This window comes from Aptenodytes patagonicus, chromosome 27, assembly GCF_965638725.1.
Source record: "Aptenodytes patagonicus chromosome 27, bAptPat1.pri.cur, whole genome shotgun sequence".
Taxonomy (NCBI): Eukaryota; Metazoa; Chordata; class Aves; order Sphenisciformes; family Spheniscidae; genus Aptenodytes; species Aptenodytes patagonicus.
In genome coordinates, this window is record NC_134975.1 from 2,083,411 (window position 1) to 2,105,831 (window position 22,421).

At 50.6% G+C, this 22,421-nt stretch overlaps 1 protein-coding gene across 1 annotated transcript; it reads left to right on the forward strand.

The window, feature by feature from the left end:
• Window positions 1-3,421: 3,421 nt before the first annotated feature.
• FAIM2 (Fas apoptotic inhibitory molecule 2) lies at window positions 3,422-22,338 on the forward strand. The gene is made up of 12 exons (XM_076360495.1): window positions 3,422-3,641; window positions 5,263-5,443; window positions 9,058-9,161; window positions 9,309-9,373; window positions 10,113-10,166; window positions 12,536-12,586; window positions 13,139-13,178; window positions 13,679-13,716; window positions 14,906-14,993; window positions 15,562-15,657; window positions 17,545-17,598; window positions 19,475-22,338. The coding sequence occupies exons 1-12, from the start codon at window positions 3,627-3,629 to the stop codon at window positions 19,622-19,624; spliced, it is 936 nt and encodes a 311-aa protein (XP_076216610.1). The 5' UTR covers window positions 3,422-3,626; the 3' UTR covers window positions 19,625-22,338.
• The last annotated feature ends 83 nt before the right edge of the window (window positions 22,339-22,421 follow it).

Consider the following 22,421-nt stretch of genomic DNA (forward strand, 5'->3'; position numbering starts at 1 on the left):
CTTGTCCAGCTCCTTATATTGCACATTAAGGGGAAGTTATCTCTGCTCTTCAAAAACAGCTTGGGAAGGAAGGAGGGCTAATTCAGCTGAAGAACTCTGCGCAAGAGTAAGAATGTATGAGCTGGCCAGGAAGGGAGATACTGGCTCTTGGGAGCGGGTTTCCACCTCTCATGGAGGTGAGGCTTCTGGGGTGGCTCACTTGGGGCTAATAGGCACTGGGGACCTCCCTGCCCACCCTGTGCCTGGGATGCTGGCAGGATGGGAGACAAGGGTAGGACTTTACCCCTCAAGAATAAGGGCATTTTTATTTCTTTTATCCTTCCAAACCCCTCTTCATGCATGCCCTGACGTTCACAGCTTGCCTGTTAATCTCCCATCTAGGGACCAAGCCTGGTGGCAGGATTTAGCATTAATAATCCGTGGATAATTCAGCAGCCTGGAAGCCTAGGGTAAAATCCTGGGGTTTTTAGTGGGTTTTTTTTTTAAGTCCACGGCAGAGCATTGACTGCCAGTGGGGGTTTTTCCCTCTTGGGGATGGGGGAAAGCATATTTACAGAGGGCTCCTGGGTGTGCCATCATGTATGTTGATGCAGTAGATCCCTTAATTACCCCATCAGGTTTTCTTTACCTTGTTTTTGATGTGATTGAGTGTTCAGCAAAGTTGCTTTAATCCCTGTGAAATCCCTTGTGGATTTGGCAGGGTGTGGCCTTGACAGAGATTTATTTATTTTTTTTTTTTCCTGAGTATTAAAGGGATGTGTGTGCAGGCAAATGGCTGCCTCACGTGGCCTGATGCTGAGCTGGACCAGCAGTTGGTCAGGGAGCTGGATGAAGGCATGTTGAACGGTTGCTGTGATGCTGTGTGTGAGCATCGCAATCTGGAATCTGGCTTTTGTGTGTGCTTATCCTCCTAATGCATCTGTGAGACTGGGAAAGCAGAAGATCTAGAGAAAATTATCTTCTTGGTAGGATTGTGGCACATTTAAGAGCTTCCAGCTCAAACAGGAAAGCAAGGAACCAGGTTTAAAGCAGCTTTTTTGTTGGAGAAGGATGGTCCCTGCAAGGGCTGAAGGGCTCTGCTTTTCATTGCTGTCAGCTGGGCAGAGTTGTCCTTGTCTTCTCCATGGCAGAGATGAGACTCGTTTCAAGCCTTGCAACCCATGGGCTCTCCCAGCTCATTTTCCTGGCTGGGGAAAGGCACGATGGTTTCCCAGAGCCCCACGAAAACATTCCCTGTTGGGGGAGCTCAGGGGGGTGGGAATGGGCCTTCTAGACAACAGGGTGGTGGACAGGCTTCGTTTCCCTTCCTGCTGCTTTTTATTTAGAGGGAGGCTATTGTGGTAGGCAATGCCATCTGCTTTTCTCTGCTGAGGGTTTTTCCTCTTCCAGACTCAGTATTTTAGCTCTTTGAAGCATCTTCAGCCTGGGATAGAGCATGTGGGGTCCTGCATTACCCCACCAAGGAATCTGGCTTAGCCAGGGACTGCAGCTAGGATGAGTCCCTCTGGGGTTTGTTAAGAAAATGGGTGTCTCCTTTCTCACCACAATGCCACGCATCACCTGGAGTTTCTGTTCCCAAGCCCTTGACCCCTTGGCTCGTCCCATGCTTGAAGGGGATCAACAAGCCAAGCATGGTTTCCTTGTGCTCCATTGGAGCAGTGAGAACCCCACCTGCTGGGTTGAGTTTCTCTCCCTCACTTGGGACCTGCCCAGTTTTATGCCTCTGCTCAACCTCGAGGAGAATGAAAGCCCTTGAGGAGCTTGTGGTTAACAGGCACTTAATTGATTCTGAATAATCCTGACAAGTTTTTGCAGTCCTTGTGGTAATCGCCTCTCTTTCCAATTGAATAGCTCGGGCTAGGTCTGTATGGATGCCAGCTGTACATTGCTTGGCTGCATTCTTTCATTTCCAGCTCATGCTTTCCTTTTAACCCTTCCGTTGCCTGCTTCTTTGCAGAAGCTGCGAATGGGGACGGTTTTTTTCAGCCTCCTTTCCTTGCAGACCTGTTCTTCACCTTCTCTAGGTCTGTGTTTAGGGAGCCTAAAATGTGGCAGGGTCTTTTTTCTCATGGCAGAGTAAACAGATAAGCTAATTTATTTTTTGTACCTGTATTATAGACTTGGCAAACTAATTTGAGGTGTGATGCATGCTTATGGCATGATAAGCAATAAATGACTTGAAGGGGCTGGGGAAGGACCGGAGGGAGGATGTGGGGAGCTGGGATGTAGGGACACAGCTCCTAGCCTGAGTGTAGTCCCAGAACTGCCCGAAATTGTGCTTTCATTTTGTGGGAACACAGCGCAAGACTGCTCTGCTGATGTCTCTCATTCATCACAAGCCTGTGTCTCCATGTGTTTAGGTAGAGGGTATGCTGTGTTGGTACTGTCTGTCTCTTCCTCTCTCCTGGACAAATTTTCTGCCCATGTGAAGCATTTCACTATATAAAGGGGCAATTCTGTTCTCTCCTGCTGTGGCTGGGTGGTAAGAGGAGGTGATGCGTGGCATTGTGGTGAGAAAGGAGACACCCATTTTCTTGACAAACCCCAGAGGGACTCATCCTAGCTGCAGTCCCTGGCCAAGCCAGATTCCTTGGTGGGGTAATGCAGGACCCCACATGCTCCATCCCAGGCTGAAGATGCTTCAAAGAGCTAAAATACTGAGTCTGGAAGAGGAAAACCCTCAGCAGAGAAAAGGTTACTGTGCTCTCCAGACTGTAATTCCCCCAGGTCCTGTCACAGGGGGCAAAACCTCATTCACTTTGTGCCCCTTCCCTTGGACATGCTCAGGACTGGGAGCTGGATTCCCCATTCAGCCCACTCCTTCATGGGGGTGAATTAATAATAGTGCTTCAGTGATGGGGGCTGCCCTGGGACACCTCCAAACCCTCCTTGTGCCCCCACCAGGTGGGGCGGCATTGGTCCAGAGTGGACAGTGCATGTGGGGCAAATGAGCCCTCCATGCAAAGCCTGGAAAGGGTCAGGAAGGGAGCCAGGGCAGCGTGCGATTCCTCCCTCCTGCTCTCATGTTACAGAGCTTGGCTCGGGCCTTTCCCTCTGCCCCAGCGGAGCCTCAACCCCCCCCCCCCCCCCGCAATAGCCCTTGTTGCTCTGTGCCTGGCTGCAGCAGGGCCTGTGGAAGCTGCTGCTCCCCAGACTGCGGTCAGCTCTGGCATGCAGTGGCAGAGAGATGCTGCAGCAAAGCATCCTTCGTGTCTCCCTCCCCTTTGCAATCCCAGCCCCGAGTTCAGCACCTCTGGGGCGGCTGCTTCCCACCCTGCGGTGTGGGACCCTGCCGCTGCCGCTGCCTCCCCATTGCTGTGTCTGTGCATCCTCCCCATTGCTGCCGGCGGCCGCTCGCCTCTGTTTTAGCTGTTTCTTTCCCGGCTTCCCCCTGTGCTGCAGGCTGGGAATGGTACGGTCCTCCCTTCAGTGCCCGTTGCTCCGTGGATGTTGCTAGAAGGTGAAGGCATCAGCGCAGGCTGCGGAGGCTGCAGCGGTTGCAGCCAGCCCCGAAACACCCCAGGAGAGGGGGCGGAAGGGACCTGGCGAGGAGGCTCGTGCTCAGCTACGGCCTTCTCCCTCCTGCTGCTGCTCGCAGGGTCCGGCAGCATCGTTAGCGAGGAGCCATGACCCAGGGGAAGGTAGGTGGGAGGCCAGTGCTTGGATGATGAGTCGTCCTGCTTGCATAATTGTTGCATGTTTAGGGGGGGGAGGGGAAATGGGTTGAAGGGAGGGGATTTAAGGAATAAAACAAGTGCTGTGGAGGGGGGAGCTGGGTACCCATGCACAGCCCGGTGCGTTGGCCCCTGCGAGGGGGGTGTTTCAGCAGAGGAAGGGGGTGGAGAGCTGTGTCATTATGGGGTTGGGGGCTGTTTTTTCTGGTGCTGGATGTGGAGCGCAACTCTGCTGTTGGACCTGTGGCTGTTTCTTCCACCCATCCTGGATGTCAGGGAGCTCAGCGGGGTGCTTGTGCTTTCCCATCCGTGCCCCCAGCAGTCAGCACTTGGCACCCGCCCTGAGCACCTCCTTCCTGGTCCAGGGAGCTCTGGATTTTTGGGGTTCTCCAATGATCAGACACCAGGGAGGGGGGGGGGTTATGCATCCTCTGCCAGCACAGTGCACCATTGCCATGACAACGATGCTGGAAGCTGCCTGGATGCAGGCAGCACCGTCCCTCTTGTATCTCTGGGGGTCTTGCATGATATTGGCCACCCTGTACCCAAGGGCTATGTAATGGAGGACAGGGTGAGGACAGTCCCTATGAGCTGGCAGAGGAGGTGGTACAGTTATCCCGATGCAGCTGGGCCTGCTTGTGGTGCACATCCCAGCCTGGTATCCCAGCTTTATTTTCAAGGGCCTGTTATACCTTAAATTTAAGACCTTCTTAAAGGGACTGTGCTATCTGTTGCAGTGCTGGTTAGTTGATCATCTTCACTTTGGACTTTTTGTGGTTTCAGCCCTGCATCTCTGTGTTCCATGGGGGTGCTATCCCTGATGCTGAGCTGGCACCCCCTTTGGCAGCAAGGGCAGGATACCAGGCTCATAACTTATCCTGGGATGACAAAGATCTAAAAGGTTGAATGGATAATGTTCCCAAGGAGAAGCAAGTTCTCAGGTGGCCTGAGGCTGGCTCTTTGCTGGTATTTCATAGTCTGAAGACATGGGATCCCAAGTCCCTTAGCTACATATTCAAATTATGGAAAGCAGCAAGGCTGAGCCTCCAGATGGGCATAGAGGAATGAGCTAGAAGAAAATGTTGGAGAGCCAAACCAGAGCACTTCCTGGGGGCTAGGAGAAACTCCCCAAAACGTGGGTGTAAGGGGAAATGAAGGCGTTCAGGGTTTTCTGCCCAGTAACTGGAAGCTCTTTTTTAAGGGGAAATGTAGACAGAAGTAGGCTGAAAAGCAGAGAGTTATTTGGATGCTTTCCACTGTTACATATGAGCCTGAGACACCATGGAAGACCCTGGGTAAGGCTGTGTTTCCCCTCAGACCTGGTTGCCTATAATTTTTCATCCCCTCTAACATGTCAGGTGTTTTCCCATCTCTTCCCTCCATCACATCAGAGGATGCTCCTTCCTGGGGGTGCAGGGATGGGTCCACTGCCAGCTCACAGGAGTTACCAGGTGTCCTTCCAGTTCCTGGGATCCACCAGAGGGACCTCCAGACCTCTGCCCATGCCCTGTTGGGTTCCCATTGCAGGGCAGTTTCTATGCTGTTTTTACAGTCTAATCTCTCTATCTGCCCCCCCATTTCTGTGCAGCTTTCTGTGAACAATAAACCCCCCAACTCCGAGGGGCAAGGGGAGAAGAAGGACAATGCCACGGCTCCACCAGCTCCTCCGACCTATGAGGAGGCGACAGCAGGAGAAGGGATGAAGTCTGGTGCTTACCCTCCTCCCCCATCGGTCCCGCTCCACCCCAGCTGGGCTTATGTCGACCCCAGTAAGTCCTTCTGTGGCTGTACCCCAGGGTGAGCCCCTTGCAGAGGGGGTAGAGAAGAGATTCCCCCTACAGGCTTGTAGAGAAGAGGACAACCAGGGATGTGGTGCCCAGTTTGGTCCATGGTAGAGCTCACCCTAGAGCTGTAGCTATAAGCCATGTAAGTCTACATCTATATGTAAAAGCCATTTTACCCAACCACTAGACCACACTGCCTTCCAGAGGTGGGACTAAACTCCAGTGCTCTGTCCCTGCTCTCCTTCCCAGTACCAGGATGGGAAAAATCCCCTCTCCCAGCTTGCTGCACTGGGCAATGTCATCTCCCAGGGCTGGGGAGAGTCCTGGTGCAGTGCTCCCAGCTCTGCAGGCAGCAGCCCCCCCTCTAGCTCCTGCTCAACCCCGGCTTTCAAAGAAGCTGCTGAACTGGCAAAATCAGTGTCGTGGCATCAGTGATGTCTGGCTGCTGTGAGCTGGTGTTCAGAGCCAGTGGAGGCTAAAACACGGCTGGACTTGAAGGCTGAATTGTTCCAGCATCGGTGTGTGTGGCCGACTCCTCGGCAAACAAACAGCTTTTCTTCCCTGGGTGCTGCGTGCAGCTTCTGCTTGGTCATGACAAGTGGACAAAGGCTCGACTGTGCCCAATGCAGGGGAACAGCTGCGTAGTGGCAAGCTGGGATGGATGCAGGACGCAGTGGCCAGCAAGCGAGTCTGCTGGGTGGCCAACTGGTTGGTCAGCACAGCTTGAACTGGGGAGAGCACTGGAGGGACTGGATTTAATGACTCCTAAGTCCTCTCTCTCTCTGCTCAATCCTCTTCCCCTGCTGTGCTTTGCTGGCTGCCCGTTCCGTCCAGCAGGGATGGTCGCAGCTGCAGGGATGGAGATGTTTAGGGAAAGGGAAAAAGCAATCTAAACCCCTCTGAGATGTGTGTGCCTGCACACTCTGATGGTTTCACAGATTTTTCCTCATTCTTGTTTGCCTTCAGGGATCAGAAACAGAGGTGGTAAATAACCTCCCAGCTTGCTATAACAACCATCTGGATCTTTCTACTGTCATGATGAATTAGGATGGGTAAAGCCCAAATGGGTTAGGATGCTGGTATTTTGGGTATCCCGGAGGACTTGTTTAGGTGATGTGTCATTTCTTGTCTCCTCCCTGACAAGCCTGGCAGGATTTCCTCTCTGCAGCTGTGTCCTGATCCGTGCTGGCGTTTTCCTCTGATTTCACGTCCTTCTCCCTTTTCCTTGCCCTCAGCCACACTGCAAGCTGTGGCTCCTGTACCGGGGGAGTTGGGGGAGGGGGACGGTGCATGCCATGGGGCTGTGTCTGACAGCTTATATGAGACTGGGAGCGGCTGGAGAGAAGTGGTGTGTGTTTTGGGTTGCTTTCTTTAATAATGAGCTTCGGACACACTGTCTCGCTACCCCAGATGTGGCCATATGTGGGAGGTGATGGATGCTGGGGACACTAGCCAGGGAGGAGGAAACCCCCTCCGTTTCTCCAAGGCATTTAGGTGCCTAATTTGGTGTTTAGATGCCTTGATTGCTTTGATGCAGGAGGCACTGAAGTGTCCCAGGGATATGGGCCTCAGGTGCTCTTGGCCCTGTGTGGGTGATGACAGATACTGCAGAAATGCAGGGAGGATGCACTGCAGGAGTTTCATCTCCACTGGGGCGTAGAAGAAGGCACAAGAGATTTATTAGGCACAAGAAGAGCACAAGGGATTTATCTCCTGCCAGGGGCATCTTTAGGATGAGGCTTCTGCAATAAGAGCAAGCAACCTTTGACCAGTAAAACAGAAGAAATCCAGGACCAGGGCCTTGAGTTTGGCTTTCCTGGTGTCTGCAGCCTGTCCTCTGAGTCTGAGAGGGTCTCTCCTCTGTCTGCCTGGGGGATCTGAGTATCACTGAGCTAAAAAGCTTTGAGAAGGAGGGGAGGCATCTGTTAAATAGGCAGGGATATGAATGTATAGCTGGTGTAATCACATAACAGTGGGGAGACTGTTAGTAACAAGGAAGGGGATATTTGCAAGAGAAGTGAATAGCACAGGGGAACGATGTGCTAAGACAACTGAAGTTTCAGTGTTTGTTTTATTTTTTCTTCAGCATGAGGTTCAGGAGATGGAGAAGGCTGATTCTTACATCTAATTTGTGCAGCTGATCTTAGCAGGGAGAAGCTGCTGCTTTGGGTTTCTCCTCACAGCCCCCTGCCCTCCAATATCCTCGCTGCTACCTTCATCCCTGGCTGTCAGCACAGTTGCCTCCCCGGCAGCAGAGGTTTTCCGATGTTTCCCTCCATCTCCCTTCAGGCTGCAGAGCAAACTGATGTTTTATGGTGCAGCCGTCCTCCTTGCCCATCTGCAGGGAAACTCCAGCAACAGCAGCTTGCATTACAGAGCCCTCAGCAAAGCAGGGCTGGGTCGTGTGGTGCGATGATTTTTGGGGAAGGTACTCTCGGCAGTAGCATCGGGGTTGTTTCCCCCTTGTTTAGGCTTGCTGCTAAACTATCCTCTGACTCCCTGCATGGAAATCAAATTCAGGGACAGACCTTATGGAAAAGCTGTAATGAGCTGTAATGAGGTTCTCTCAGAGGAGAGGGCACACCGTTGACATAAGACATGATGCAGACACAGTCTAACCTCAGGCAAATTACAGACCAGCGAGGGAATCCTCCTGCACCAGAGCTCCTGATGGGAATGACTGAGGTGCTGAGTCATGGCTCCTCTGGGGGATGCTTTAATATTCAGTGAAAGGTGAGCAAGGATATGATATGAGCCCTCTAATTGCCATTAAAAATATGGTGTTACCATAGACAGGAATTAACCCTGGTGTCCTTGTCATGCTGGAGTTTGCAGAAGTGGTTTCCCTCCTCTGTTCTCAGAGATGGTCCTAATAAGATGCAGGAGTGTGAAGGGAGCAGAGTGCATCCCAGCAAGCCTCTGTTTTGCAGTGCAATAAGAAAACCTTGACATTTGAGCCTGTCGTGGTTTAATCTCAGTCGGCAACTGAGCACCACGCAGTCGCTCGCTCACTCCCCCCCACCCGGTGGGATGGGGGAGAGAAATGGAAGAGCACAAGTGAGAAAAAACTCGTGGGTTGAGATAAAAACAGTTTAATAATTGAAATAAAATGATAATAATAATAATATGATAATAATAATAATAATATACAAAGCAAGTGATGCACAGTGCAATTGCTCACCACCCGCCGACCGATGCCCAGCCAGTCCCCGAGCAGCGGCCCCCCCGGCCAGCTTTCCCCAGTTTATGTACTGAGCATGACGTCCCATGGTATGGAATGTCCCTTTGGCCAGTTTGGCTGTGCCCCCTCCCAGCTCCTTGTGCACCTCCAGCCTTCTCAGTCGGTAGAGCATGGGAAGCTGAAAAGTCCTTGGCTAGTGTAAGCATTACCTAGCAACAACTAAAACACCGGTGTGTTATCAACTTTGTTCTCATCCTAAATCCAAAACACTGTACCAGCTACTAGAAAGGAAATTAACTCTATCCCTACCGAAACCAGGACAGAGCCTCTTGAGCTGTAGTCAATCACTGGGGTCAGATTATGGCAGCTGGGGAGGGAACTGGGTGACAGGAGCTGATCTGTCTGGCTTCTGCTTCAGGCACGAGCCCGAGCTATGGCAGTGGCGGGTACCCAGGGGACACAGAGATGCTCACGACCTTCAGCTGGGATGACAGGAACGTGTGCAGAGTGTTCATCAGGAAGGTAAGGGGCAAGTCTCTCCAGGCTCAGCCTTCCCCTGTGAAGGCAGGAGACCAGCTCTAAGCCCTTGGAGGGACCTGGCTGCAATGGCTTTGCTGGCTTCCCTGGGCTGGAGACTGCGGGTCGCCCATGGGCTGCCTCTCGTTGCAGGTTTATGCCATCCTGATGGTTCAGCTCTTGGTCACTGTCGTTATTGTGGCTTTCTTCACCTTCTGGTAGGTCTCTTGTGTAGCAGTAATGCTTGCTTTGTCCTGTGTATGACCTGCTCCTGAATTACCTGTTACTTGGGGGTGTTGTCTGCTATGTAGATACCTGAATTTTTTTCTCATGTGCTCCAATAGAAAAACAAAACTGAGGGAACCCTGAGAGGTCCTTCAGTACTTCTGCTACCTTTCCTGCATGTCCTCTGGATGATGCATTGTCCCTTCTGGGTGCTATCCCCAGCCAAGAGGCCTGGGCTGCTTGCCCTTGAGTATTAACCGCTGTATTTTTCCTTTGGGAGTTATCAAGGCCATCAGATCCCAGCCTACCTCAGCTTTAGGGACTGGGTTACCTCCCCTCGCAGAAGCAGATACCCCACACTCGAGCAGCAGCTGTCTCTAGTTTGGATGACTGAGCATTTTGGGCCTGGGCCGCTCATGTTGCCTCCAGAATAAATAATGAATCACTGTCAGCCTGAGGATTTCAGCTCTTTAATCACTTCTCAGAGAAGGCAGCGGCCGTTCCCCGAGCAAGCCTGACTGTGTAATTGATAACAGGGCCGTCTTTCCAATTTGACAGGTTGAATTTCTTTCCAGTTGGTCAACCTGCTGGGTAGTTTCAGCCGTGGTTTTTTTCACATACTCTGTGCTGCATCACCCTGTGTGTGTTGCCAGGTTTAATGTAGCAGCAACCTGTGAAGTGATCGGCTTTTTTTATGCTTTCTGCTCAGCATCCCTTTTCTCTGTCTTGCAGCGAGCCGGTCAAGGGGTACATTCAGACGCACGCTGCCTGGTATTGGGCTTCCTAGTGAGTATCTCTGTCTTCTCCTATGGCCATGTATGCTCCAAACAGCTCTGGATATGGCTGTGGCGATGTGGAGACACTTTCCAAACACTTTTGTACCTTGTGTGTGAAAAATTGCACTAATATGTGTGCAGGGGGAGCTGGGGAAATTCATGGATAACTCTGAGGTGAGAAGATAGAAAATCTCACCTAAATGAGTCTGAGACATGAGGTATGCTAGATATCTACAAATACTTTCAAAAAGAGGGCTTGCTTCTCTACAAACCAGGGTCAAAGTAAATACATGAGTATCGCTTGCAGAGCAAACCAGGTAAAACTGGGGAGCTTCCAGGAAAACAGTGCAGAAACCCAGACGTGAGACCTGAAAGGGTGCCTAGGGTACCTTAGAGGCTTAATTTTGGGTTTGTCCCATTGAAAGCAAGGAGATTGTCTGGGTTTACGTGGCATGCCTTGATATGCAACAGATGAAGAAGAGTGCAGTCAATGTTAAGGGGGGGGATATATTTGGAGGGATTAGGGTGTTTGTGGGGCTGTCATGCCTGGGTCTTCATCACGGAGCCACTCTTGGTGCCCAGAATTTGGGATGCCATTCATTAATCAAGCCTGGTCCGAAAGGTCAGCTCGGAGGTAGCGTAGGCTGTGCTTCCATGCGTTAGTATATTTGCAGTTGTGCTGGTTTCCTGGATGCTGCTTGTGTTAGTGCTGCTAATTAAGCAGGCAGAGTGTGCGATGCAATTGTCTGTGAACAAGGCTCTGTGAACTTGGCTTTAATTAGCTCGCACCCAAATCATGAAATGTGTCCAGGCCCGGAGATGAGACACCAGCTTATATAACTTAGAAAAAAAAGACCCAAAATAGCAGTAATAGAAGGGAACTGGCATCAGCATGCCTCTTTGACCCTAAAGGAAAATAATGTGCTCCTTCTTGGCCAGCTGGTAGATTGGAGAAGCAGCATTGCCTTGTAGGGAGACAAGACCAAGCTCTGCTCAGGTCTATGCTTTGACCTTTGGGTTCATCTCCTGTAGCTTACTGGAAATTAGCATCTTTCAGAAGGAGCAAACCTGTCTTGGGCCAGCTGGGGGTAGGCTCTGTACTTGAGGGACTTAAATTTTGTCTGTCCCTTCACCTCTCAGTGAGCCAACGCTTCCCTCCATCCCAGGGTCTCCCAATTGCTTGTCCTGATCTGGGTCTGGGTCTCTTTCATACACAGAGACCCCACTCTCTATATGTCTCTGTAAAACAGAAGTGGGTGCCCTAGAGTGTTTTTCTACTGCTGGGGTGATGGCTCAGAGGGATTAAAGCAAGAGCAGATGTGCAACAAGGGATGCAAAGGAGGTGGACAACTGCAATGGCTCTCTTTGCTCCCTACATGCTTGCTTTCATCTATTCAGCCGTGTCCACTCCAGCTTTCCTGGTTTCCCCGTGGGAGAGCAACGCTCAGGTTTATCTCTGTTGCATTTATCATGGCCCGTGGGTTTTGGAGTCATGTTCATTTATTAGACCTAAGGTGACTGGCTATCGTGCAGCCATCGGCATGCTTGGAAGCTGCTTTCCCCCCCAGGCACTGGGTGAAAGCAGGTAAGCAGGTTCCCACTGTGCCATAACCCATCAGCACTGTGGAAAAACACCCGGGCTGCATGACATCCAGAGCAGAGGGAGACCATCCCTCAGCTGTTGGATTTTTTTGCTTTGCTGAAGGGTCAAGTCATGTGAGATAAATAACTCTCCTGTGACCTGGGGATAGCTTGTGCAACAGCATATTAGGCTTGGGTCTGTGAGCTTCACTGACCTTAGAGGATCCTTCTGCTGTTGAACTCTTCCTCGAGTGCTGGTGCAGTAACGTGGGACCAGTTCCCTTCTCCGACACAGACCTTCCCTCTGGCCTTAGGCAAATCACTTTTACCAGCCTTGTGAATCTTGGTTTAAGGGCTGCTGAAATCCCATCAGGATGCCTTGATCCCACCAAGCCAGGAAGTGCCTGGAAATGAGGGGCAAATTCTGGCCACCTCCGTATGAGCAATTCATGCACTGACAAGGTGTCAACAGCAAACACGTTTGGGTGCTCCATCTATCCTGGATGGACCTGAATGCTACCCTTGCTCTGCTGTAAAACCATCCTTTGGGGTTTTCAGAGATGGTTGTGCCGTCCCACCTTGGACTGGCATAAGCAAAGTAGGCAGCTGTGGGCAGAAAACTGCTTCAGCGAGAGGTAGTTACTGCCTTGCTTCCTACCCAACCTTAACTTCTGGCACGGTGCTTGCATTTTAAACAGCACAGCAGAGCACTGAAACTTGTCAGTTGGAGACTTCTGTCCTGCATCAACACACAATGCTTGGGTTTTCCTCCCTAAACTGCTCTCTTTTTCTTTGCAGCGCTGTTTTCTTTGTGACCTACTTGATTCTTGCTTGCTGCTCTGGACCCAGGTAAAATATTTTCTTTTTCGATTTGAAATGGCCCTGTGAAATGAAGGATGAATGTTTTTCCTCTTGTTTCAAGTATGACCAACAGTGTTGCAGAGATGGGATGGGGTCATGCTGACACAGTGATGTAGGGACTGAGGTGGCACCTGTATTTTCAGGCCTGATACAGTTGTGGGTTGCTGCAACGCAACATTAAAAGCTGAAGTCAGATTGCAACTGGAAAGGAAGCTATGTTGCAGCAAAAATTGCATCACTCTAGCTCCAAATTCTCATTATTAAATACTGCAGAGGATGGTGGTCTTTGCTCTCAGTGGAGCAGGGCACTGCTGACTGCTTTGCTGGAATATCATGGGGATGTTTGCCCTCTTGGTCTAGGAGTACCCCAAATGGTCTCTCATTCCCAACAGGATGACTGTCCCCTTGTACCACCCCCGCCATTTGCTGCACAGGCCATTAATTATATGGCACATCTTATGCAACCTGTTGTGCAGCGCTGCTAACTACCTCTGCCCTCCGCATCGCAGGGCTGACCAGCCCCTGTTTCTTCACTTGCAGGAGGTATTTCCCATGGAATCTGATCCTGCTGAGCATCTTTGTAAGTAGCACATCTGGACAGCGTCTGCCCTGCCCCTGCAACCAGTGTGGGTTTCATAATGGCTCCAAGCAGGAGAGATGTCTGGTCTGAATTCCTGCAGAAAGCAGGAATTTCATCCTCTAATTGCCCTGCACTTGGGCTGAGGAGCTGTAATTGAACTAGGATGTGATAAGCAGGAAAGAAGGGAACCTCTGTTTAAAAAAAAAAAAAAATATATGCCTGTGGAGGCTGGTCAGTGGTAGGGAGCTGGAGTCCTGTGCAAGAGGGGTAGAGGGATGTAGAAGGTGGGACTGCTTTCAGGGTGGTGGGCTGCCCTCACTTTAACCTGCCCTGTGGACATTAATCACTGGAGGATTAGAAACTATGTAAAAATTGCTTCTCTTGAGCATCTGTTTAAGAGGTTTCACTGCCCTTATCACTGTAATTGAAATGTTTTATCTGTTGTGTGTCTCTCCCTGGGACACAAATACAGGAGTAATGTGGTTCTCTTTCCCTCCCAGACACTCTCCATGGCTTATCTCACTGGGATGCTCTCCAGGTAGGTTGAGCATGCAGTCTCTGGAGGTTTTCTGGTCCTATGTCCTGTCTCTTCCTGCAAAAAAACCTTCCCTACTTCTGAAATATATGGGCCACCTGATCTCTTTGGAGCTGTTCCAGTAGCCACACAAAGCCTGACCTTCCCTTTTGAAAACAATTTTTAAAGGTCTCCAAGACCTATGGTGGCATCCCCTTCTCTGTCACAGTTGGGGCAGCACAGGGTAGTTCCTGGCTATGCTAAATCCTATAGTAGAGCACTAGAGAGCCAGGGACAAGGCAGTGCCTGCACGATGGGCTATAGGGGACTACCATATACTGTGATCTCACCTTTTCCACTAAGCAGCACTCTAGCAGATGGGGCTGGAGTGAGACAAGGAGTGTTTTTCCAGCAGTTTCATGTTTTTTGTAGTCTACAGCTTGCTCCCTTTTGCTTGTGTTTTTACTGTTACAATCTGCTCACAAGATCAGCCCTGGTTCACGTGGGTCCCTGGTGATGAGGCAGATGAGCTAGTGGGTGTTGATGGATGTGTGCTGGGGACAAAGAAAGTAGTGGCTTCAGCAACTCGGGGAAAATACCAGCAATATCACTCTCAAATCACACTAAAGGGGAGAGTGGGGACTGGCTTTTCTTAGGGCTGAGCCTGGTGCTGTAACCAAAATCAGTAGTCAGACATACAAAAAAATTATAACCTAAGCCTTCAGTCTCTCTACCTGTTCAAATCCCTCCTTCCCTGCAGTTTTCCAAGATCCAACCCCCTGTTACGAGCACATCAGTAGCGTAACAGTGGCTGCAGCTTTCTGACTTCTCATTGTGCTGCAATGACATTTGCCATTCTACTTTTATTACCTCCCAGTCTGAATCCTCCCTCTTCTCCATCTGTCCATGGACAGATAGATTTTTATAGTATGTCCCCATCTTAGCTGCTCCTGAGTTCCCAGAAGGCATAGACATGCCCTCCTGCCTACCCTCTTCTATTTAAAACAGGAGGAAAACCCATCTAATCTTTTTTTAGTGTTTTTCTAATCCTTCCCTTTTTACATTAAGGGGGATATCGATAATTTCAGTGCTGTTTGCGCCCCTAGGACTTGTGCTTTCCCTGTACACCTCTGCTAAGCTTCTGCCTGTCTTAATCCCTCCTACCTGTCCCTGTGGGAAACACTGAAAAGTGGTTTTGCTGTTAATTTTCCAGTTACTACAATACCAAGTCGGTCCTTCTGTGTCTGGGGATCACAGCCCTGGTGTGTCTGTCTGTCACAATCTTCAGCTTCCAGACCAAGGTGAGTTTGTGCTGATCAGTCCCTCTGGGAGAGGCATCTCCCAGGGGTAGGACCACAGGGTCAGGCAGTGCTGGGGGTGAGGTGTGAGGGGCAGGTCTGTAGGGCTCTGGATACAGGAGCAACCTGAGGGAAGCTGGGAAGTAAAGTGAAGGTTGCAGGAAGATTAGGACAGATGCTGGGGTGAGGGATCTGTCAGGGGTATAGATGGGGCTGGAAGATGCTAATGTATGGGTGTAAGGTGGTTTTTTTGGAGGATTAGGCTGTGGGATACAGAAGGGCACTGGCACAAATGTGTGTGAGGGGCTTTTGGATTTCAGGTATGTGATGGGTACCGAGTTCTTGCCCATGGCAATAAAGGGGATATGGTAAGCGTTTGGCTCTGTGTGCCGTACAGATGGGTGTTGGGCTATAGGACCTGAGATGCAGATGAAGCAATTGCCATGTGACAGCAAGATGAGTGTGCTGCTGTGGGGAATCCCTCCCTGTGGACACAGGGAGGTTTGGCTCCCCTCGCTGCCTCCTGTTTCAGCACTCTGCACTTGTAACATGATGTTCTTTACTTTTGCAGTTTGACTTCACCTCCTACCAGGGCGTCCTCTTTGTGATGCTCATGGTACTCTTCTTTGGTGGCATCATCCTGGCTGTGATACTGCCCTACCAATATGTGAGTAAGAGTTTGCGCCCCTCCTTCCTCACCCAGTGCCACCAGTCCTGGTGCAAGGCTGGGAGCTGATCAGCCTAAAGCGGGCAAGCTCCAGGGCTTGCCTTGAGAGGAGTGTCCCAGCCTGCTCTCTGAAAATGTGCAGAAACACCAACAAACAAAAGGCAAGATCAGGTGGCTGTTGCCTTCTTGTTGTACAATCAGATATCAGGTTGTAGGACAGCATTGGCCTGGGGCTTGAGGAAGTTTGCTTTTGTTCCTGGAGCTGTGTAGTGACCCCATGGCAGGTCACATCATCTGCTTGTGCCTCAGTTTCCCCCCCAGTAAAACCAGGGCGGTGAGCACATTAAAGCAATGGCCTGCCCAATACAAAACAGGGCTCTTGCCCCAAATTCGGGGCAGGACTTGGACTCTGGACAAGTGCAGTGGGGTGCCTGTCTGGCCAGACCTGGCTGTATTCACACTAATATCAGGCACTGTCCTGCGGTGTTTAAATCTTGAGGCTCAAATTTCTCATCAATAAGCCCCTCTGGAGAGTGGCCGGGGAACAAGTCCTGACCATGAGTGACTACCTTGTCACTCTTCCAACTGCTGCCAGCCCCTCTTGCATGGGTCCAGCCCCTTCCTTCAGCCTCCCTGCTTTTGGCTCAGACCCGATCACAGCTGGCATTGGCTGTGCCCAGCTGAAATCTTGGAGCGGCTTGTGACCACACCTGATAGAGGGTTTGGTGTGGCAGCACGGAGTGTCTGGTCTCCATCCAAGAGCGTCTCATTAGGTGAGTCGTCATTCAGGCAAGAGCCTGACAGACCCTGGAAGATGCTAATGAAAGAGGGAAGGTGTGTGGGGCTGTGCAGCCATCATTAATCACCCTGAATGCCTGCTTGTGCCAGAGAGGGAGGCACCCAGCTTTGATCACGGCAGCCTTTAAGTGATCTCCAGACCCTTCACGTCTTACCCGGCTTCTCTGGGGACCTGAGTCATACTTTAAGGGCCAGACCTGCAGGAGACACTCCCACTGGTACTAGTCCTGGAGTTGGTCTGATGATGGACAAATACACAAGCTGGTGTTTCCAAAAGCAGGAGCTTGGATTTTGGTTGTCTTGGCTTGAGTTCCACCTCTCCCCTGTGCAAACGTGAGGGTAAACCAGCTTACGGTGCCAAGCCACTGCCGTTAAACTGTTGAGACAACTACTCTTTATCTTGCAGCTTGTCAAGATAAGCATTGCTTGAGGCAGCCTTGTAATGAGCTTGTCTATCTGGGGAGGCAGGCTTCGATCTCTGGGTTGAATCAGCCGTCCGTGTGGGCACCTTCTCCTGGAATATAGATAGGCAACTTCTCCATTAGCACTGTGTGCTACTGTGCCACAGCAAGCAGGGGTTGAGGTTTGGTCTTAATTCCAGTGAATTTCCTGCTGTGACTCCAGCAGATGAACATGTTTAAGTTATGCTTGTTAATTAAAGCTGGGTCTGGCTCTTGGAAGCATTTGGTGTTTCTTCCAGTGGCATCAGCCTTGTCTGAGTAAATAAAAACCTAGGGCTGCTGCAAAATGTTTCTATCAGGACAGTACTAAGATATTTCCACAGAGACGGCAGCTGTGTTGAAGTAGCCTATTTGGAAACACAAGTACCTGATCTAGAAGCTTATGAGCCGAGTAGACACAATGGCCACAGTGAGAGGGGAAACTGAGGCACAGTGACCTGCTTTTTGCCATGAAAAGGTCCACAACAGAAACTGTGTTGGAGCTGGAAATGGTGCAAGTCCATCCTGGGCTATTAGAGCACTTTCCCTAACTCGTATCCTCCACATAAGAGCTAAAGCCCTCTTCTGTGTCAAGTCCTAATTAACCAGTTTTCTCCCAGGCACTGACTGATGGATTTGTTTCATTTAGGTCCCCTGGCTCCACGCAATCTATGCTCTGCTCGGTGCCATTATTTTTACTATGGTAAGTGGTGCTGGTCATGGGGCCTGGGAAAGTGCTGGCAGGAAAAATAAGCAAATAAGCAAGGAGTAAATGCTTTTGGCCTTGAAGGGTGCTTGGGGAAGGGAGAAGAGCAAGTTGCAGGATTGCAGAGAGCTCCACATCCTCAAATGGCTCATTGAATAGCAATTATTGCGGTGACCTCAGCCTTGTCCCAGGAAGGTGTTGGTGTACGTGACAGTGCTGGTGCAGAGCACGGTATGATTGGCAAACTCATGCTGCATGCGCAATACTAGGTGTGAACAGCAGAAAGCATTGTAGAGACAGGGCATAAAGGCATCTCTGGAGTGGGAAAAGCAGAGGTTAAGCTTTGGCACAGCAGCAGGAACTGGACCGCAGGGCTCAAAGGGAGCCTGGGGATGAAATGAGGATGCAGAAGTGAGCAAAGTCAAGTCAGGGCTGGTTGAGTGGGAGTGGGCCAAGGATTGGGTATGACTTTGACTAACAGAAAGAGAGTGAGAGGCTATGGTTTGGGATTAAAGGGCATTAGGAAGGTTCACTGCAGGCAGGAAAAGCCCTGAAGCTGGGCAGCTCCTCCAAGGAAAGTTGAAAAGACTTGATTCATTCCTTCGACTGCTCCCCAGTGGTCCCTCCTGCGAGCCTCTTCCCAGAGCAAGTCCCAGCAGTGCCGTGCTTGCCATTCAGGTGTGGGAGTTGTCTGGGAAGGTGCTTGGCGTTACCTCAAGGTGGGGGTCAGGAGGAGGGCTGCCTTGGGGTTCAAGGCGGTGCCCATTGGGCATGTTGTGAATAAGAACAGTTGAGCAATTTCATTTATTAGCTATAATACAGACATTTCAAGTGAGCTCGGATATTTCTTCTGTGATTCATGATTAAAGACTGCTCTGTAAAATACAAGTAGGCTAAACACCTTATAATTACTCCATAAACTTCAGTCAGAAACTCAGCTGGTGGAGTGTATTGTGCCAGGCTTGTCAGCTCAGCCTGACAGTGTCTGGGGAGATCAGTTGTTATTTATGACTGGGGAGGGCAGAGGTGCCAGCTGACCCCAGGCGATGGCAAAGATGCCCTGCCAACCCCGAAGAGCTCCGCGCCAAGGTGTCTGTCGTGAGCTAGGTTAACAGAGGAAGTAAAGGTGTGATGGGAGAAGATATTGAGCTTGAAGTCATGCAACAAGGTGCAGGTTTTCTTGCAGCTGGGCCACCAGCCTGCCTTGTAGCCCACGTTTGTTCCTGTGAGTGCTGTGTCTCTGCAGGCCGGCTGGGCAGTGGATTCCCACTGTGATGGATTCACTGGTAAAATCTGCCCTGCACTCAGTCATGTTTGTACCTCAGAAAGGTGTCAGCTCCCCTCTGGGTCTGGCTACCTCTGCTGGCAGCTCTGCATACCTTGGTGCTGCCCAGGGTCTGGGGTTTCTTGCTCTTTATTGCTCTGGTGTTGCTGCTGCTGCAATGTCATGTTGGGTCCAGGTCACCCTGTTACTTGGCAGGTGTTTCTGAACTGGGGGAAGTCTGGGAATAACAAGTCATAGGGACTGGCTGAGGAGGAACAGGGAGAACTGCTCCAGAGCTCACCTTGGGACACACTTGGGATGGATGAAGCAAAGGGGAACCTTGGGAAAAAGCATGAAGGAAGGCAGGCCTGGAGTAATAGTCCCAGGGTTTGACTATCAAGAGAGAAATGAAGGAAGGGGAAAGTTGCAGCTTGTTCAGTGCATTGTTCTGAGCTTTTGAATTGCAGTTACAGCCCATAAAAAGCGGCTGCATTTTTGTTCTGGGTACAGTGAAGCAATTGGGAGAACTCCTGTCATTAGAGCACTTCTTGACTCCATGTGCCAAATCTCCATGTGACTGTTATTGGGTTTCTTCCTCTTTCCTCACAGTTCCTGGCATTTGATACCCAGATGCTAATGGGGAATCGTCGGTACTCGCTGAACCCAGAGGAATACATCTTTGGAGCCCTCAATATCTATCTGGACATCATCTACATCTTCTCCTTTTTCCTCCAGTTCTTTGGCTCCAGCCAGGAGTGAGTGCAGCAAGGCAGTGTCTTCTCTTTGCTGGCAAGATGCAAGTGTTTAAAAAAAAAAAAAAAATTAAAAGAAGAGGAAAAGAGGGTTAAAAAACCAAACAAAACCAAACCCACCCTTTCTGGCCCACTAGCAGGCTCCATTCAATCAGCTGAGCAACACCCCTGGGTTCCTTACGCAGCTTGTACATATGCTGTTAGGCCTTTGTGACCCAGAAAGCAAAGTAGGGCTTAAGTGTTATGTTTCTTCTGCTCCCTCCACTCCTACTGAGATCAAACCAGACCAGAGACTGGGAGGCATGAGACCAAGATCTTCTTTTCCCCAGCGGCTGTCAGAGTTGCCTGTCTGAGTCCTGCACATCATGGGATGTTGAAGTGCTGAGAACAGCTCTGCAAAGGGGAAATAACATTAAGGGGAGGAGAGCAGGGAATTTTGCTAGCATCCTAGCAGGAAAACCAGCTGAACAAAGGGAAAAGGCTAGGGAAATCCTTGCATCCCCCTGTTTCTCTCCTGCATTCATTTGGAGCCTTGTGGCCTCTGCAGAGATATATTCCTGATTGCACTTCTAAAAGCAGGCACTGAGCACGGGGATCACGTAGTCTGGATGTCCCAGCAACCAGTCCTCCAGGCACAAGGGAACCTGTTGTTCAGGACGTGCAGCCTCTTTGAGGACATCCCTAATGCCCCTGCAGGAAGAATTCTTCTCTATCCTTTGCATCTGGCCATGGGGCTGAGTTTGTACTTTCTTTCCTTCCCAGAGTTGGGTAGCAGGACCACCGGCTGTGGGCTCACCTCCCCACTCAAGGGGGACATGTATGTCAGTTCTCTCTGAAGTGTGGCTCTTCACCTGGGAGGGTTGTGGTCCCATGTAAGGATTATTGGCAGAGAATGGCAGAGAAGAGGTGAAAGAGGCTGAGTTTCAGAGCCCATGCAAAGCCAGGCACCTCCTGATGTGGGAGATGGGTGGCTGAGATCCTGTGACCCATCCTACGGATCTGATGCCTTCACAAAATTGTCTTGGTTGCTCGAGATTAATGGTCCTTAGTGGTTACTACCCAGAGACTGAGGCCAGGGTGAATGCCTGTTGCTCAGAATGGGCACTGCTTTAGCAAACGCCAATGTTGCCTCTTCCTCTTGCTCTGGCCATTTTCCAGTTTTGCTCCCCCAAACAGGGATGTCAGTGAGAGCACTGGATGCCTCTGAATGCTCAGGTAACTTTCCATCTTCCCCTTGCTCACATTCCCCTGTTTGGGGATTAGCTGGCTAATTTCTAACTGTAAAGCTCCAGGTGGAGATAAGAGGCCTTTTGCTCTTATTTAAAAGGTGATCCTTCCTGCTGATAGAAACCTGTATCTTCAATCTCTCTGGGAATGCCAGGGCAAGTGCGTCACTGAGCTGCCTCTAGCAATCCCCGTGTGTTAGAGAGGCTATGCCAAAATGCTCTGTACCGCACATTCCTCTTCTGCTGCTGCCCTGGCTTTTACCCTTCACATGTTGTATCCTCCCGCCACACGTGTTCAATGCCCTGAGCTGGGCAGAGGAAAGTTACTGTGCAGAGAGTAAAAATGCTTCAGCCCCTCTGTGGCTGCACTGACCTTGTCCATGATCACATAGGAGCACAAGTGATACTTTCCACCTTACCTTCCCACCCCCAAACCAATTCCCCCCCCCCTTTTCTTTTTTTTTTTTAGGAATAAGGGAGACTATTGGGTGGTGATAGCATGAAGTTCATGACTCACTGATTTCTGCAGTACATGCCAGAGAAGAAACAAGGGCCCTGAATTGCCAAGCAGGTAGAATTGGGAGAGGTGACAGCATGGGAGGCACCCTAAAAGTTTATGAAATAGGATTTTAAAGAGGGAATTTTCTGGCTCAGACCCATGCAGGCACTTCTGAACTATCTTAGCAGACTGGCTGTGCGGCCTTTTTTTGCTCACAGCAAAAGGCCTGTAGGTATTTCTGCTTTCCAGCTTTTGGGGAGGGAGTATGGAGTTACGTGATGAGTTCTGACTCTGGAATAGTCCTAAAACTCGTCCTCTGGCGGGCAATCTGGACCAGAGCTCTGCAGCTCTCCCTTCTGCACCGGGACTCCTCCAAGCTGGCCCTGTGTACCCTGGGACCTGGGGAGGAGAACATGGATCTGCAGCCCACTCTGGATCTCTTGCTCTTTTTCCTTCTGGTGTGGAGTAACTTTGCTGCTGCCTGAGCTGCTGCTTCCTCCTGGCTTTCTGCTTCCGCGTGGGAAAAGCTTGCATGGCACCTGCTTGTCTCCAGGCCACTTGAGTGGAGATGGCTTGCTGCCCTCCCCTGCCCCTCCGTAGGGCTCCCTTCTTGCATGTGTCCTGGTCCCTCTTCTGTGCTGACCCTGTGGCTTGCAGTCCATCTAAGCCAGGCCCAGTGAAAGCACTTGGACTGAAGCAGTGAATGCTACGTACATGCTCAGAGAGGTGGAAGTCCCCATGAGGCTGAGTGACACAGGATTAGGGGTGGGATATAGCTATAGGCATGTTCCTCCTGGGTTCCCTGACCTCTGCGCAGGGGAGGTGCAGGGCTGCTTCTCTTCCTCTGTGTGGATGTCCTTTATCTGAGGTCTGCATCACCTGGACACTGGCTCTGTATCCCCCTGCTCCTTTTGTCCAGCCATTCTTATGATTTCATTGTAAATAGGATTTTGTATTTTCTCTGAACATTGCTAATAAATTGTTGCAAAACCGTTACTGCTGTTGTGAGGTCTCCTTACTGAAGTACAGCTGAAGGAAGGTCTGCTTGCACAGCTGGTGCTTCATCCCCTTAAAACAGA

Bases quoted from the DNA above. Each gene is read 5' to 3' on its own strand.
- FAIM2 (XM_076360495.1), top strand. The intron at 14,994-15,561 runs GTGAGTTTGTGC...TTACTTTTGCAG, and splicing joins TCTTCAGCTTCCAGACCAAG to TTTGACTTCACCTCCTACCA. The intron at 17,599-19,474 runs GTAAGTGGTGCT...CTTTCCTCACAG, and splicing joins GTGCCATTATTTTTACTATG to TTCCTGGCATTTGATACCCA.